Source organism: Salvelinus fontinalis, chromosome 9, assembly GCF_029448725.1.
Source record: "Salvelinus fontinalis isolate EN_2023a chromosome 9, ASM2944872v1, whole genome shotgun sequence".
In the NCBI taxonomy this organism is placed as follows: domain Eukaryota; kingdom Metazoa; phylum Chordata; class Actinopteri; order Salmoniformes; family Salmonidae; genus Salvelinus; species Salvelinus fontinalis.
The window spans coordinates 16,544,999-16,557,014 of NC_074673.1; the positions used below are offsets into that span (position 1 = coordinate 16,544,999).

At 44.8% G+C, this 12,016-nt stretch overlaps 1 protein-coding gene across 3 annotated transcripts in view; it reads right to left on the reverse strand.

Annotated features, from left to right (window-relative positions):
• The window catches only part of LOC129862170 (UPF0606 protein KIAA1549L-like), a 44,385-nt gene that overhangs the window by 6,321 nt on the left and 26,048 nt on the right, over nt 1–12,016 (reverse strand). For 2 of the 3 annotated variants that reach the window (XM_055933567.1, XM_055933565.1), the window contains 7 exons: nt 10,862–10,989; nt 9,711–9,838; nt 9,213–9,427; nt 6,844–6,982; nt 5,081–5,452; nt 4,789–4,886; nt 2,535–2,677 (listed from right to left, as the gene is read on the reverse strand). In XM_055933567.1, the coding sequence (XP_055789542.1) occupies nt 2,535–2,677; nt 4,789–4,886; nt 5,081–5,452; nt 6,844–6,982; nt 9,213–9,427; nt 9,711–9,838; nt 10,862–10,989 (1,223 nt within the window). The remainder of the gene's footprint in view (nt 1–2,534; nt 2,678–4,788; nt 4,887–5,080; nt 5,453–6,843; nt 6,983–9,212; nt 9,428–9,710; nt 9,839–10,861; nt 10,990–12,016) is intronic. The other variant, XM_055933566.1, reaches the window with a different exon arrangement.

The window sequence follows — 12,016 nt, forward strand, 5'->3', positions numbered from 1 at the left end:
GCTCAGAAATGAAAATCAATCAATCAGGAACATTGCAAAAATTTGGTTCATCATTAACAAGAAAAAACATCCAGTGAACTCAATTATGGCAAAAGACCCGGTAGACTGAGGAAGATCACTGTAGTGGATGACCGGAGAATACTCTCTATGGTGAATAAAACCTCCCTGACAACAGCCCAACAGATCAAAAAACACTCTCCTGGATGCAGGTGAGATGTGTCAGTCTACCATACGTAGAAGACTACACCAGTAGGACTACAGAGGGTACACTACAAGATGCAAACCACTGATAAGCCTGAAGAACAGAAAGGTGTTTGCTCTTTACAGTGTGCTAAAACAAAGCACCTAAAAGAGCCCCAAGAGTTCTGGAAAAAAGTATTGTGGACAGATGAGACAAAGATTAACATGTACCAGAGTGATGGAAAGAGGAAAGTGTGGAGAAAAAAAAGACATGCCCATGATCCAAAGCATACCACCTCATCTGTGAAACATGGTGGAGGGGGTGTTATGGCTTGGGCCTGTATGGCTGCCAGTGGAACATGGTGGAGGGGGTGTTATGGCTTGGGCCTGTATGGCTGCCAGTGGAACATGGTGGAGGGGGTGTTATGGCTTGGGCCTGTATGGCTACCAATGGAACATGGTGGAGGGGGTGTTATGGCTTGGGCCTGTATGGCTACCAATGGAACATGGTGGAGGGGGTGTTATGGCTTGGGCCTGTAGGGCTGCCAGTGGAACATGGGGGAGGGGGTGTTATGGCTTGGGCCTGTAGGGCTGCCAGTGGAACATGGTGGAGGGGGTGTTATGGCTTGGGCCTGTATGGCTGCCAATGGAACATGGTGGAGGGGGTGTTATGGCTTGGGCCTGTATGGCTGCCAGTGGAACATGGTGGAGGGGGTGTTATGGCTTGGGCCTGTATGGCTGCCAGTGGAACATGGTGGAGGGGGTGTTATGGCTTGGGCCTGTATGGCTGCCAGTGGAACATGGTGGAGGGGGTGTTATGGCTTGGGCCTGTAGGGCTGCCAGTGGAACATGGTGGAGGGGGTGTTATGGCTTGGGCCTGTATGGCTGTCAGTGGAACATGGTGGAGGGGGTGTTATGGCTTGGGCCTGTATGGCTGCCAGTGAAACATGGTGGAGGGGAGGGGGTGTTATGGCTTGGGCCTGTATGGCTGCCAGTGGAACATGGTGGAGGGGGTGTTATGGCTTGGGCCTGTGTGGCTGCCAGTGGAACATGGTGGAGGGGGTGTTATGGCTTGGGCCTGTAGGGCTGCCAGTGGAACATGGTGGAGGGGGTGTTATGGCTTGGGCCTGTATGGCTGTCAGTGGAACATGGTGGAGGGGGTGTTATGGCTTGGGCCTGTATGGCTGCCAGTGAAACATGGTGGAGGGGAGGGGGTGTTATGGCTTGGGCCTGTATGGCTGCCAGTGGAACATGGTGGAGGGGGTGTTATGGCTTGGGCCTGTGTGGCTGCCAGTGGAACATGGTGGAGGGGGTGTTATGACTTGGGCCTGTAGGGCTGCCAGTGGAACATGGTGGAGGGGGTGTTATGGCTTGGGCCTGTGTGGCTGCCAGTGGAACATGGTGGAGGGGGTGTTATGGCTTGGGCCTGTGTGGCTGTCAGTGGAACATGGTGGAGGGGGTGTTATGGCTTGGGCCTGTGTGGCTGCCAGTGGAACATGGTGGAGGGGGTGTTATGGCTTGGGCCTGTAGGGCTGCCAGTGGAACATGGTGGAGGGGGTGTTATGGCTTGGACCTGTAGGGCTGCCAGTGGAACAGGCTCACTTGTCTTCATCGATGATGTGACTGCAGACAGAAGTAGAACAATGAATTCTGAAGTATACAGAAATATTTTATCAGCTCAGATAAAACCAAATGCCTCAAAACTCATTGGACGGCACTTCATCATGCAACAAGACAATGACCCAAAACATACTGGTAGAGCAACGAAGGGGTTTATGATGGCCAAAAAGTGGAAAATCCTTGACTGGCCAAGTCAATCACCGGATCTGAATCCAATTGAACATGCATTTGACATGCTGAAGAGGAGACTGAAGGCAATAAGTCCCCGAAACAAGCGGAAACTGAAGATGGCTGCAGTCCAGGCCTGGAAGAGCATCACCAGGGAAGATACCCAGCGTCTGGTGATGTCGATACATCGCAGACTTCAAGCAGTCATTGCATGCAAAGGATATCCAACCAAATATTAACAATGATTACTTTATTCTACATTATGGGGCTTGCAGCCATAAGAAGTTAAACTGTCCAATGTTTTTTGATGCCCCGAAAATGGGGGGGACCATGTACAAAAGCTTCTATCATTTCTAGACGGTTCATCCGATATGTATGAAAATCCCCTCAAATTAAAGCTGACAGTCTGCACTTCACCCTCATTGTCATTGTATACTTTCAAACTCAAAGTGCTAGAGTACAGAACAAAAATAACAAAAAAATGGTCACTGTCCAATGAATTATGGTGCTCACTGTATATTTACTAGTCCACATCTGAATAATTATATCATATTTAATATTTTGACCTGAGTAGCTGGTCATGGACTGGTCAACAGTGACAGCAGGGAAGGGCGCTCTGTTGATAGGCAGGTAGGTGGCACCATTGTGCTGATTCTGTATCTCAGATGCCTCAGAAATGCGAGGTTTCAGGCTGATGTCGGGTGTAGAACTGCAGAAGGGGGGACAAAAACAAAATTTGCTTTTACAACTAATTTCCTGTAATTCTACACATTGTGACATAGGGAGGAGAGAAATGTTAAGCAATTTTAAATATGATATATGAGTGAGACTGACTAACAAAATCAATGGGGGCCCCCGGCTGGTAATTCGACCATGATTACTAAGTTTAGATAGCTTACCAATCTAAAAGTTGTTAGCTGACATGGCTAATTGAGTGACTATCAGTGACTGACATAACAAGAGAAAAACTGCTGATGCACAACGACATTTCTAAATTGCACCTTATGTATTCTACTATTCTAACTTGCAACAGTAAGTTGAGAACCGAATGAGTAAAACAAAACAAAAATATTGATCAAAGGGCCTTCAAAAGCAGGGTTTGCCCATCCCTGTTTTAAATGACGTAGAGTAGAAATACAACACAACACATGAGCAGTATAACATCTAAAGTAGTACAAAACAGTTAGGATAGGAAATGCTACAAGGATATAGTATGCTAGTTACAAGTAGACCTTCAAAAACAGTATACTGAGCAAAATTATAAACGCAACACGTAAAGTCTTGGTCCCATGCTTCATGAGCTGAAATAGAAGATCCCAGTAATTTTACATTCGCACGAAAAGCTTATTTCTCTCAAATTTGTCTCACAAATGTATTTACATCCCTGTTAGTAAGCATTTCTCCTTCCAAGATAATCCATCCACCTGACAGGTGTGACATATCAAGAAGCTGATTAAACAGCAATATTCATTGCACAGCTGCACCCTGCACTGGGGACAATAAAAGGCCCTAAAATGTTCAGTTTTGTCACACAAAACAATGCCACAGATGTCTCAAGTTTTGAGGGAACGTGCAATTGGCATGCTGACTGCAGGAATGTCCACCAGAGCTGTTGCCAGAGAATTTAATATACATTTTCTCTACCATTAGCCGCCTCCAACGTTGTTTTAGAGGATTTGGCAGTACTTTCAACCGGCCTCACAACCGCAGACCATGTTTAACCACGCCAGCCTAGGACCTCCACACCCGGCTTCTTCACCTGCGGGATCATCTGACACCAGCCATCCGGACTGCTGATGAAACTGTGGGTTTGCAAAACCAAAGTTTCTGACAGTTTGTGCCAAACTTCTATCTCAGGGAAGCTGACTGCAGTTTGGCGTCGTTATCGAATTCAGTGGGCAAATGCTCACCTTCAATAGTACTGGCATGCTGGAGAAGTATGCTCTTCACTGATGAATCCCGGTTTCAACTGTACCGGTCAGATGGCAGACGTGTGTATGGAATCGTGTGGGCGAGCGGTTTGCTGATGTCAACGTTTTGAACAGAGTGCCTCATGGAGGCGGTTGGGTTATGGTATGGGCAGGCATAAGCTATGGACAACAAACACAATTGCATTTCATCAATGGCAATTTGAATGCACAGAGATACAGTGACGAGATCTTGAGGCCAATTGTCGTGCCATTCATCCCCTGCCATCACCTCATGTTTCAACATGATAGTACACAGCCCCATGTCGCAAGGATCTGTTCACAATTCCTGGAAGCTGAAAATGTCCCAGTTCTTCCATGGCCTGCATACTCACCAGACATGTCACCCATTGAGCATGTTTGGGATACGCTGGATCGACGTGTATGACAGCTTGTTCCAATTCCCGTCAATATCCAGCAACTTCGCACAGCCATTGAAGAGGAGTGGGACAACATTCCACAGGCCACAATTAACAGCCTGATCAACTCTATATGAAGGAGATGTGTCGCGCTGCATGAGGCAAATGGTTGTCACACCACATACTGACTGGGTTTCTGATCCATGCCCCTACTTTTTTCAGATATCTGTGACCAACAGATGCATATATGTATTCCCAGTCATGTGAAATCCATAGATTACGGCCTAATGAATTCATTTCAATTGACTGATTTCCTTATATGAACTGTAACACAGTAAAATCTTTGAATTGTTGCATGTTGCGTTTCGATTGTTGTTCAGTGTAGTAGGTTGAGCATGTTTAGCATTGTGTGGATGTGAATATATTGGAATGAATGTTATTTGCATCCGTTTACTGTCTTTCTGACAGCTTGAAGGGAGGAGGGAGCTTCGTACCGCCTCATTGAGGTCCCGGGAGGGGGTCCAGGTCTGGAGGGGATCAGAGTGGGCGGAGGTCCAACGCCCATGTCAGGAAGCTGAGTGAACCTGAAGCCCTGCAGCACCAAACACAACACACAGACACAGTTCAATCAGTGTGTGGGTGTTTAAACATAATGTCCTATTCAGATAGCATCTTATTATGTGGATTTTCTACAATAGCATTCAGGATTTTTGTTTAAAACACCACCGTAAATATACAGACATTTTTTGTTGTTGCTTTTTTGCATGATCTAATCAATGCACTCACAGGCTTGGGTAAGCTACACTGGTGTATTTCCGGCCCGTAGGCAGACCCATGCTGGCGGCCTCCTCCGCATGGGTGGTTCATAGTGCCAGGGGCACTGGTCACTCCCTCGGAGTAGGGGCTGGTGTGACTGGGGTTGTAGGAACTGTGGAGGTGGGGGTGAATGTGGGGGTGGTGGTGGTTGGAGGGCGGGGCCTCGTCTGGGGCCAGCCCAAAGGCATTACCCAGCAGGAGCTGCATCTGCTGACGGACCTCGCCGATGGAAGGCTGAGAGCTCAGAGTGGACGAGTCCGAGAGACCTTTGACCTGATGGCTTCCACCATAACCCAGGGAGCTCATCAGTCGGTCCACGTTGGTCTCCTCAAACGGCTCCACCTGACACACAGGAAGGCGGACACACACACACACAGAGTTATCCATTTGCAATTTAAAAGCTCAGCACATTCAGAGCTACACTGAACAAAAATATAAACGCAACATGTAAAGTGTTGATTCCATGTTTCATGAGCTGAAATAAAAAATCCCAGACATTTTCCATAAGCACAAAAAACATATTTCTCTCAAATTTTGCACACATATTTGTTTACATCCCTGTTAGTCAGCTTTTCTCCTTTGCAAAGATAATCCATCCACCTGACAGGTGTGGCATATCAAGAAACTGATTAAACAGCATAGTCATTACACAGGTGCACCTTGTTCTGGGGACAATAAAAGCCACTTTAAAATGTGTCGTTTTGTCATACAACACAATGCCACAGATGTCTCAAGTGTTGAGGGAGCGTGCAATTGGCATGCTGACTGCAAGAAATGCTGAGAAATATTTCTGTCTGTAATAAAGCCCTTTTGTCGGGGAAAACTCATTCTGATTGGCTGGGCCTGGCTCCCCAGTGTCCCCAGTGGAGGGCACCCCTGCCCAATCATGTGAAAGCCATAGATTAGGGCCTAATGAATTTATTTCAATTGACTGATGGCCTTATATTGCTTCTACATCTGCATTGCTTGCTGTTTGGGGTTTTAGGCTGGGTTTCTGTACAGCACTTTGAGACATCAGCTGATGTAAGAAGGGCTTTATAAATACATTTGATTCATATTACTGTAACTCAGTAAAATCTTTGAAATTGTTGCATGTTGCGTATGCATTTTTGTTCAGTATATTAACTGGTATCGAATTTCGCATCTGAATCACTGAACAGGCTATAATCATATTCACGGTCACTGACATTCAGCAATGTAGTGCCTGTGCAGGCAGCATAAAATGATAGCCCTAAGAATGAGCTCCATCGCTGTGCTAGATGGAGGTTTTAAAGTTTGGATGAAGGTAATCCTCTTCATTTGAGCCATAGAGCTTAGAATAAGGATTGGGAGAGATAGGCATTTTGGGACAGGCTTTGTTCTAGGGTTTTCTTTAGGTTATTGCACCCCAGTATCAGAACTTATCTATGCTCAACCCCTTTTGCCCATGCAGTGACTCCAGTAGTATGGTGTACATTTCAGGACAGGGATATGTTACTCCAGTCCTCGGCGGCCTGAGTGGTGTCACACTTTTGCCCAAGCCCCAGCTACTAATACAACTGACTCCAATAATCAATGAATCATGATCTTTAGCTTAGAATGCAATGAGTTTAATCAGCTGTGTTTGCTAGGGATGGGGAAAATGTGTGTCACCACTCCAGCACGTGAGGACTGGAATTGACCATCCCTGTTTTACATCTCATGGATGTCTTAAAATGGACACTGTTCAGCAGTGATACTCAGTGAGGCCTCACGTCATAGCCGCTGTTGCGGATCCCTCTTCTAGACCTCTCCTTGAGGACCAGCAGGTCCATCTCCGTCTCCACGGGGCCAGGGCTGCTGGCAGCCAGGGACTGACGGCTCCAGTAGGCTGGCTCTCTGGATGGGGGATGCCTGAAATAGGGATATCATAGTCGCCATTGTCAAGAAAATCGCCATCATAATCCTCATCATCCTCATCAGTAAAAATGGCCTTGACCTGCAGCACAGGTTTGCACCATAACAGGAATATTTCAGACATTTCAAATGTGTATTTCAAATCAAATCAAAGTTGATTGGTCGCGTACACAGATTTTCAGAAGTTTCCAACAGTGCAGCAATATCCACCAATACAATATACATCATCCAGAAAAATACGAAAATAAGTTACAGTTGGAAGTGGGAAGTTTACATACACTTAGGTTGGAGTCATTAAAACTCATTTTTCAACCACTCCACAAATTTCTTCTTAACAAACTATAGTTTTGGCAAGTTGGTTAGGACGTCTACTTTGTGCATGACACAAGTAATTTTTCCAACAATTGTTTACAGACAGATTATTTCACTTATAATTCACTGTATCACAATTCCAGTGGGTCAGAAGTTTACATACACTAAGTTGACTGTGCCTTTAAACATCTTGAAAAATTCCAGAAAATGATGTCATGGCTTTAGAAGCCTGTGATAGGCTAATTAACATCATTTGAGTCAATTGGAGGTGTAGCTGTGGATGTAGTTCAAGGCCTACCTTCAAACTCAGTGCCTTTTTGTTTGGCATCATGGGAAAATCAAAAGAAATCAGCCAAGACCTCAGAAAAAAGGTCTGGTGTTCATCTGTACAAACAATAGTACGCAAGTATAAACACCATGGGACCACGCAGCCGTTATACCGCTGAGGAAGGAGACGCATTCTGTCTCCAAGAGATGAACGTACTATGGTGCGAAAAGTGCAAATCAATCCCAGAACAACAGCAAAGGATCTTGTGAAGATGCTGAAGGAAACGGTAAAAAAGTATCTATATCCACAGTAAAACGAGTCCTTCATCGACATAACCTGAAAGGCCGCTCAGCAAGGAAGAACCCACTGCTCCAAAACCTCCATAAAAAAGTCAGAATACGGTTTACAACTGCAAAAGATCGTACTTTTTGGAGAAATGTCCTCTGGTCTGATGAAACAAAAATAGAACTGTTTGGCCATAATGACCATCGTTATGTTTGGAGGAAAAAGGGGAGGCTTGCAAGCCGAAGAACACCATCCCAACCGTGAAGCACGTGGGTGGCAGCATCATGTTGTGTGGGTGCTTTGCTGCAGGAGGGACTGGTGCACTTCACAAAATAGATTGCATCATGAAAAAGAAAAATGATGTGGATATTATGAAGCAACATCTCAAGACATCGGTCAGGAAGTTAAAGCTTGGTCGCAAATGGGTCTTCCAAATGGACAATGACCCCAAGCATACTTCCAAGTTGTGGCAAAATGGCTTAAGGACAACAAAGTCAAGGTATTGAAGTGGCCATCATAAAGCCCTGACCTCAATCCTTTTGAACATTTGTGGGCAGAACTGAAAAAGCGTGTACGAGCAACAAGGCCTACAAACCTGACTCAGTTACACCAGCTCTGTTAGGAGGAATGGGTCAAAATTCCCCCAACTTATTGTGGGAAGCTTGTGGAAGGCTACCCGAAACGTTTGACCAAAGTTAAACAATTTAAAGGCAATGCTACCAAATACTAATTGAGTGTATGTAAACTTCTGACCCACTGGGAATGTGATGAAAGAAATAAAAGCTGAAATAAATCATTTTCTCCACTATTATCCTGACATTTCACATTCTTAAAATAAAGTGGTGATCCTAACCGACCTAAGACAAGGAATTTTTACTAGGATTAAATGGCAGGAATGGTGAATAACTGAGTTTAAATGTATTTGGCTAAGGTGTATGTAAACTTCCGACTTCAACTGTATTTAGGATGAGCCATGACTAGAATACAGTATATACAGTGTACATATAAAGTGGGTAAACATTATTAAAGTGACTAGTGTTCATTACATAAGTTGTTACATGATTGTAAACAAACTTGACGCTTGGCATCCCCCTGCAAGAGACTTTGTCACATTAACGATGAACCGGTGCTGCAGTCACCGGTACATGTAGGCATTCTGAAAAGTCACTTTTAAACCAGTGGATCTGTTTACGCTGAACACCCACTGAACACCCACGGAACACCCACGGAACACCCACGGAACACCCACGGAACACCCACTCAAACATGAAAGCAATTCTTCCTGTATAGCATACTGTATGTCTCTTGGCATATTACATATTGTGGATGCAAGAAGAGGCATTTCTCTGTCTGCTCCCCCACCTCCTGATGTGGCATCCTGCATAGGATGCCCTCTTCTCCTCAGCAGTCATTGGCTCCTTGGCATTCTCATGCCTGCTGTGCCTCTCTCTGGGGTTGAATGGGTGGATGCCATTGTCTGTAACAGGGAAATCACAGTAGCCTTTTCTGTTGGCTTTCTGCCGTTGCTTGTTCCTGTAGTGTTCGATGTCGGACTTCTGCTTGAGCCCCACGTTTGCCTGTAGACAAAGTAATTTGTATTACATTAGTATTGATTCTAGTTTGACATTACTTGGTATTTGAAGTAAACGTGGTGAGGTATCTACTGAGGTCCCTCTTCTCTATAAAGAAACAATCGGTTCCAAATCCATTCCTACTTCCCATTGGCCCAAACCCTTTGATGTCTGCAGAAATATAGTTCCACTTCTACACTGCTTTTACAGTACACATCCAGAACATTCATCTTTAGAATCTTCATCTGGCAGACACAATGTAACCAGCAGGCTGGGGGTGGTGTCTCACCTCCCCATTGAGGACGACTGAGTCCTGGCTGTGACTGGAGGAGGATGGGTAGGAGTATGTGGGCTGGGCCGCCATTGGCTTGATGGTGATGAGTCGCAGTGAGCCAGTGTGGTCCTCATAGGGATCTGCTGGGATGAGAGGACATTGCTAATTAGCACAGCACTAGCTAGCCCAGCTATGACTGATACTGCTGTGAGCACTTCACTGATTGACGTCATATAGCGGTTGGCTACAGTGGGGTTAATGGTGTATTCGTCTCTCATCAGCACCAATCAAACAGAGCAGATGTTGTTCTAGGTTAACTGCTTCAGTGCTCAGATCACTCTGCATATAATGTAGACATGGGGAAAGTATTAATGTATGAAAACTAGAAAATATAGGAGATTTCCCAAGGGAAAGTAAATGGCATTCTAAATGTACGTCTAAGGTCTTGAGAGGGAAATAATACAATCACTCATTTTCTACTTACCCCGAGGAATTTGCAGTTGTACGACATTATAATACATCGCACCAATAAATGTTGTGTAACCATTGCTAGACGGTTGAAAATGAAAGCTTTCTAGATGCCACAGTAACAATATTGCCTGGGCATTGTCTCAACATGATTTCTGAAATTGAGATGCTTACTGTAATGCAGTGTGTAATCTAACCTTGCGCTATTAAGGCATATCAATCATCATAGACAACTTCCAAACAACAATGGAAACATTGTGTAAAAATGCAATTCTACCAGACTGTCACCTTTCATTTGATGCATCCAGTAAGGTAAATATCTGAAGTTCAAGAACAATGAGGACTTTCAGTGGCTGCCACTGCATCATCCTTTTATCATTCATCAGACCCTTCCTCACATCCCCACTCACACTGCCTGAGTGTTACAGCTACTGCAGTTAGATAGGAGGAAAATAGAAAGATGCTTGTGTGTGTGTGTGTGTGTGTGTGTGTGTGTGTGTGTGGGGGGGCGGGGGGGGGGGGGGGGGGGGGCGGGGGGCTGCACTGCATGCATCCCTGCATATACAGTAAGTGCTTATTTTTCATTTACAATGAATTAGTTCCCTCTAATGGCCGTATAGTGTATCAAGCCTGTGTGAGGACACAATATTGTGGTGGGCAGCAGTACAGTAGCCGGAGTATGGCCTCCTCTCTCTCACCGTTCCTCTTGTGTAGTAGATCCTCCTTGGCGCTGTTCTGTGCCGCAGGCCTCCGTACCATCGAGCTCTTGCCCGTGTTGAGTTTCCCGGATTCGTTGCTTGTAACCGAGCCGTCCTCGCTTGGCAACCTGCCGCAGGTAACCATAGCAACAGAGGCAGGCAGTGGTAAGCTTTGTGCATACAGTATTATCCAAGGGTAATGCTGCTATCACACAGCCCCCTGGCCAGTTCTAACCTGTGAAATCTGACTGCAGTATGTGACAGACAGGGTTGGTAGGTTACTTTTTAAACATAATCTGTTAAAGTTACCATAGTTACCTGCCCAAAATGTGTAATCAGTAACAACTTTTGGATTACCCAAACTCAGTAATGTTACTTTTAGATTACAGCATTAGAAGACAACAAAAATAATCCTTTAAACGCATTTGGTGCGTCATCATAGTGATCTCAGACTCGATCAAGTGGAACAAAATTAAACTGGCACCTTTTTTCAATGATGAACTGAATGTCATTGAGAAAACAGAAAAGGTGTCATGTCTTTTTTCGCAAACATAATCATCTAGTTTTTCAAAAGTATCTGTAATCTGATTGCAATATTTTTTCATGGTAACGCATCTGATTACAGTTATCTGATTGCAAAAAAAGTTACATATACATGTCACTGTCCAACCCTGGTGACAGAGACACCTCTAAAGGCTGTGTTCTATCTAAAGCTATTTGCTTCACAACAAGACCACAGGCTGGAACAGCGGGAGATACTATCTTAATGTCAAACTATCTCCCCTTGTATCTTTTCAGGGGTAACCAACAGACTGACACCAGTGACTAACACAGGAGCCTGATGTTATGTCAGATAAGACAGCTAGGAACACACACACCCATTATGTCAGCTCATATCGACATTGCTCTTCAGAATGTTTGTATCAGATTATTCATAATCCCTCATGGACAGACTACTTAAACATAATCGAGCATCTGACCAAATACGTGATTTTTGTTCTGGGTTAACCAAGATTAGATTATTCTAAGGGTGTAATGCATTCAGAAATACTAAATGGAATCAGCATTCGCAATCATGAGGCTTCTATAATGAGGTACAGTTCTACTCCTGTGATACATGGTCAGACAGAGAGAGGGAAGAGAGGGAGAGGGAGA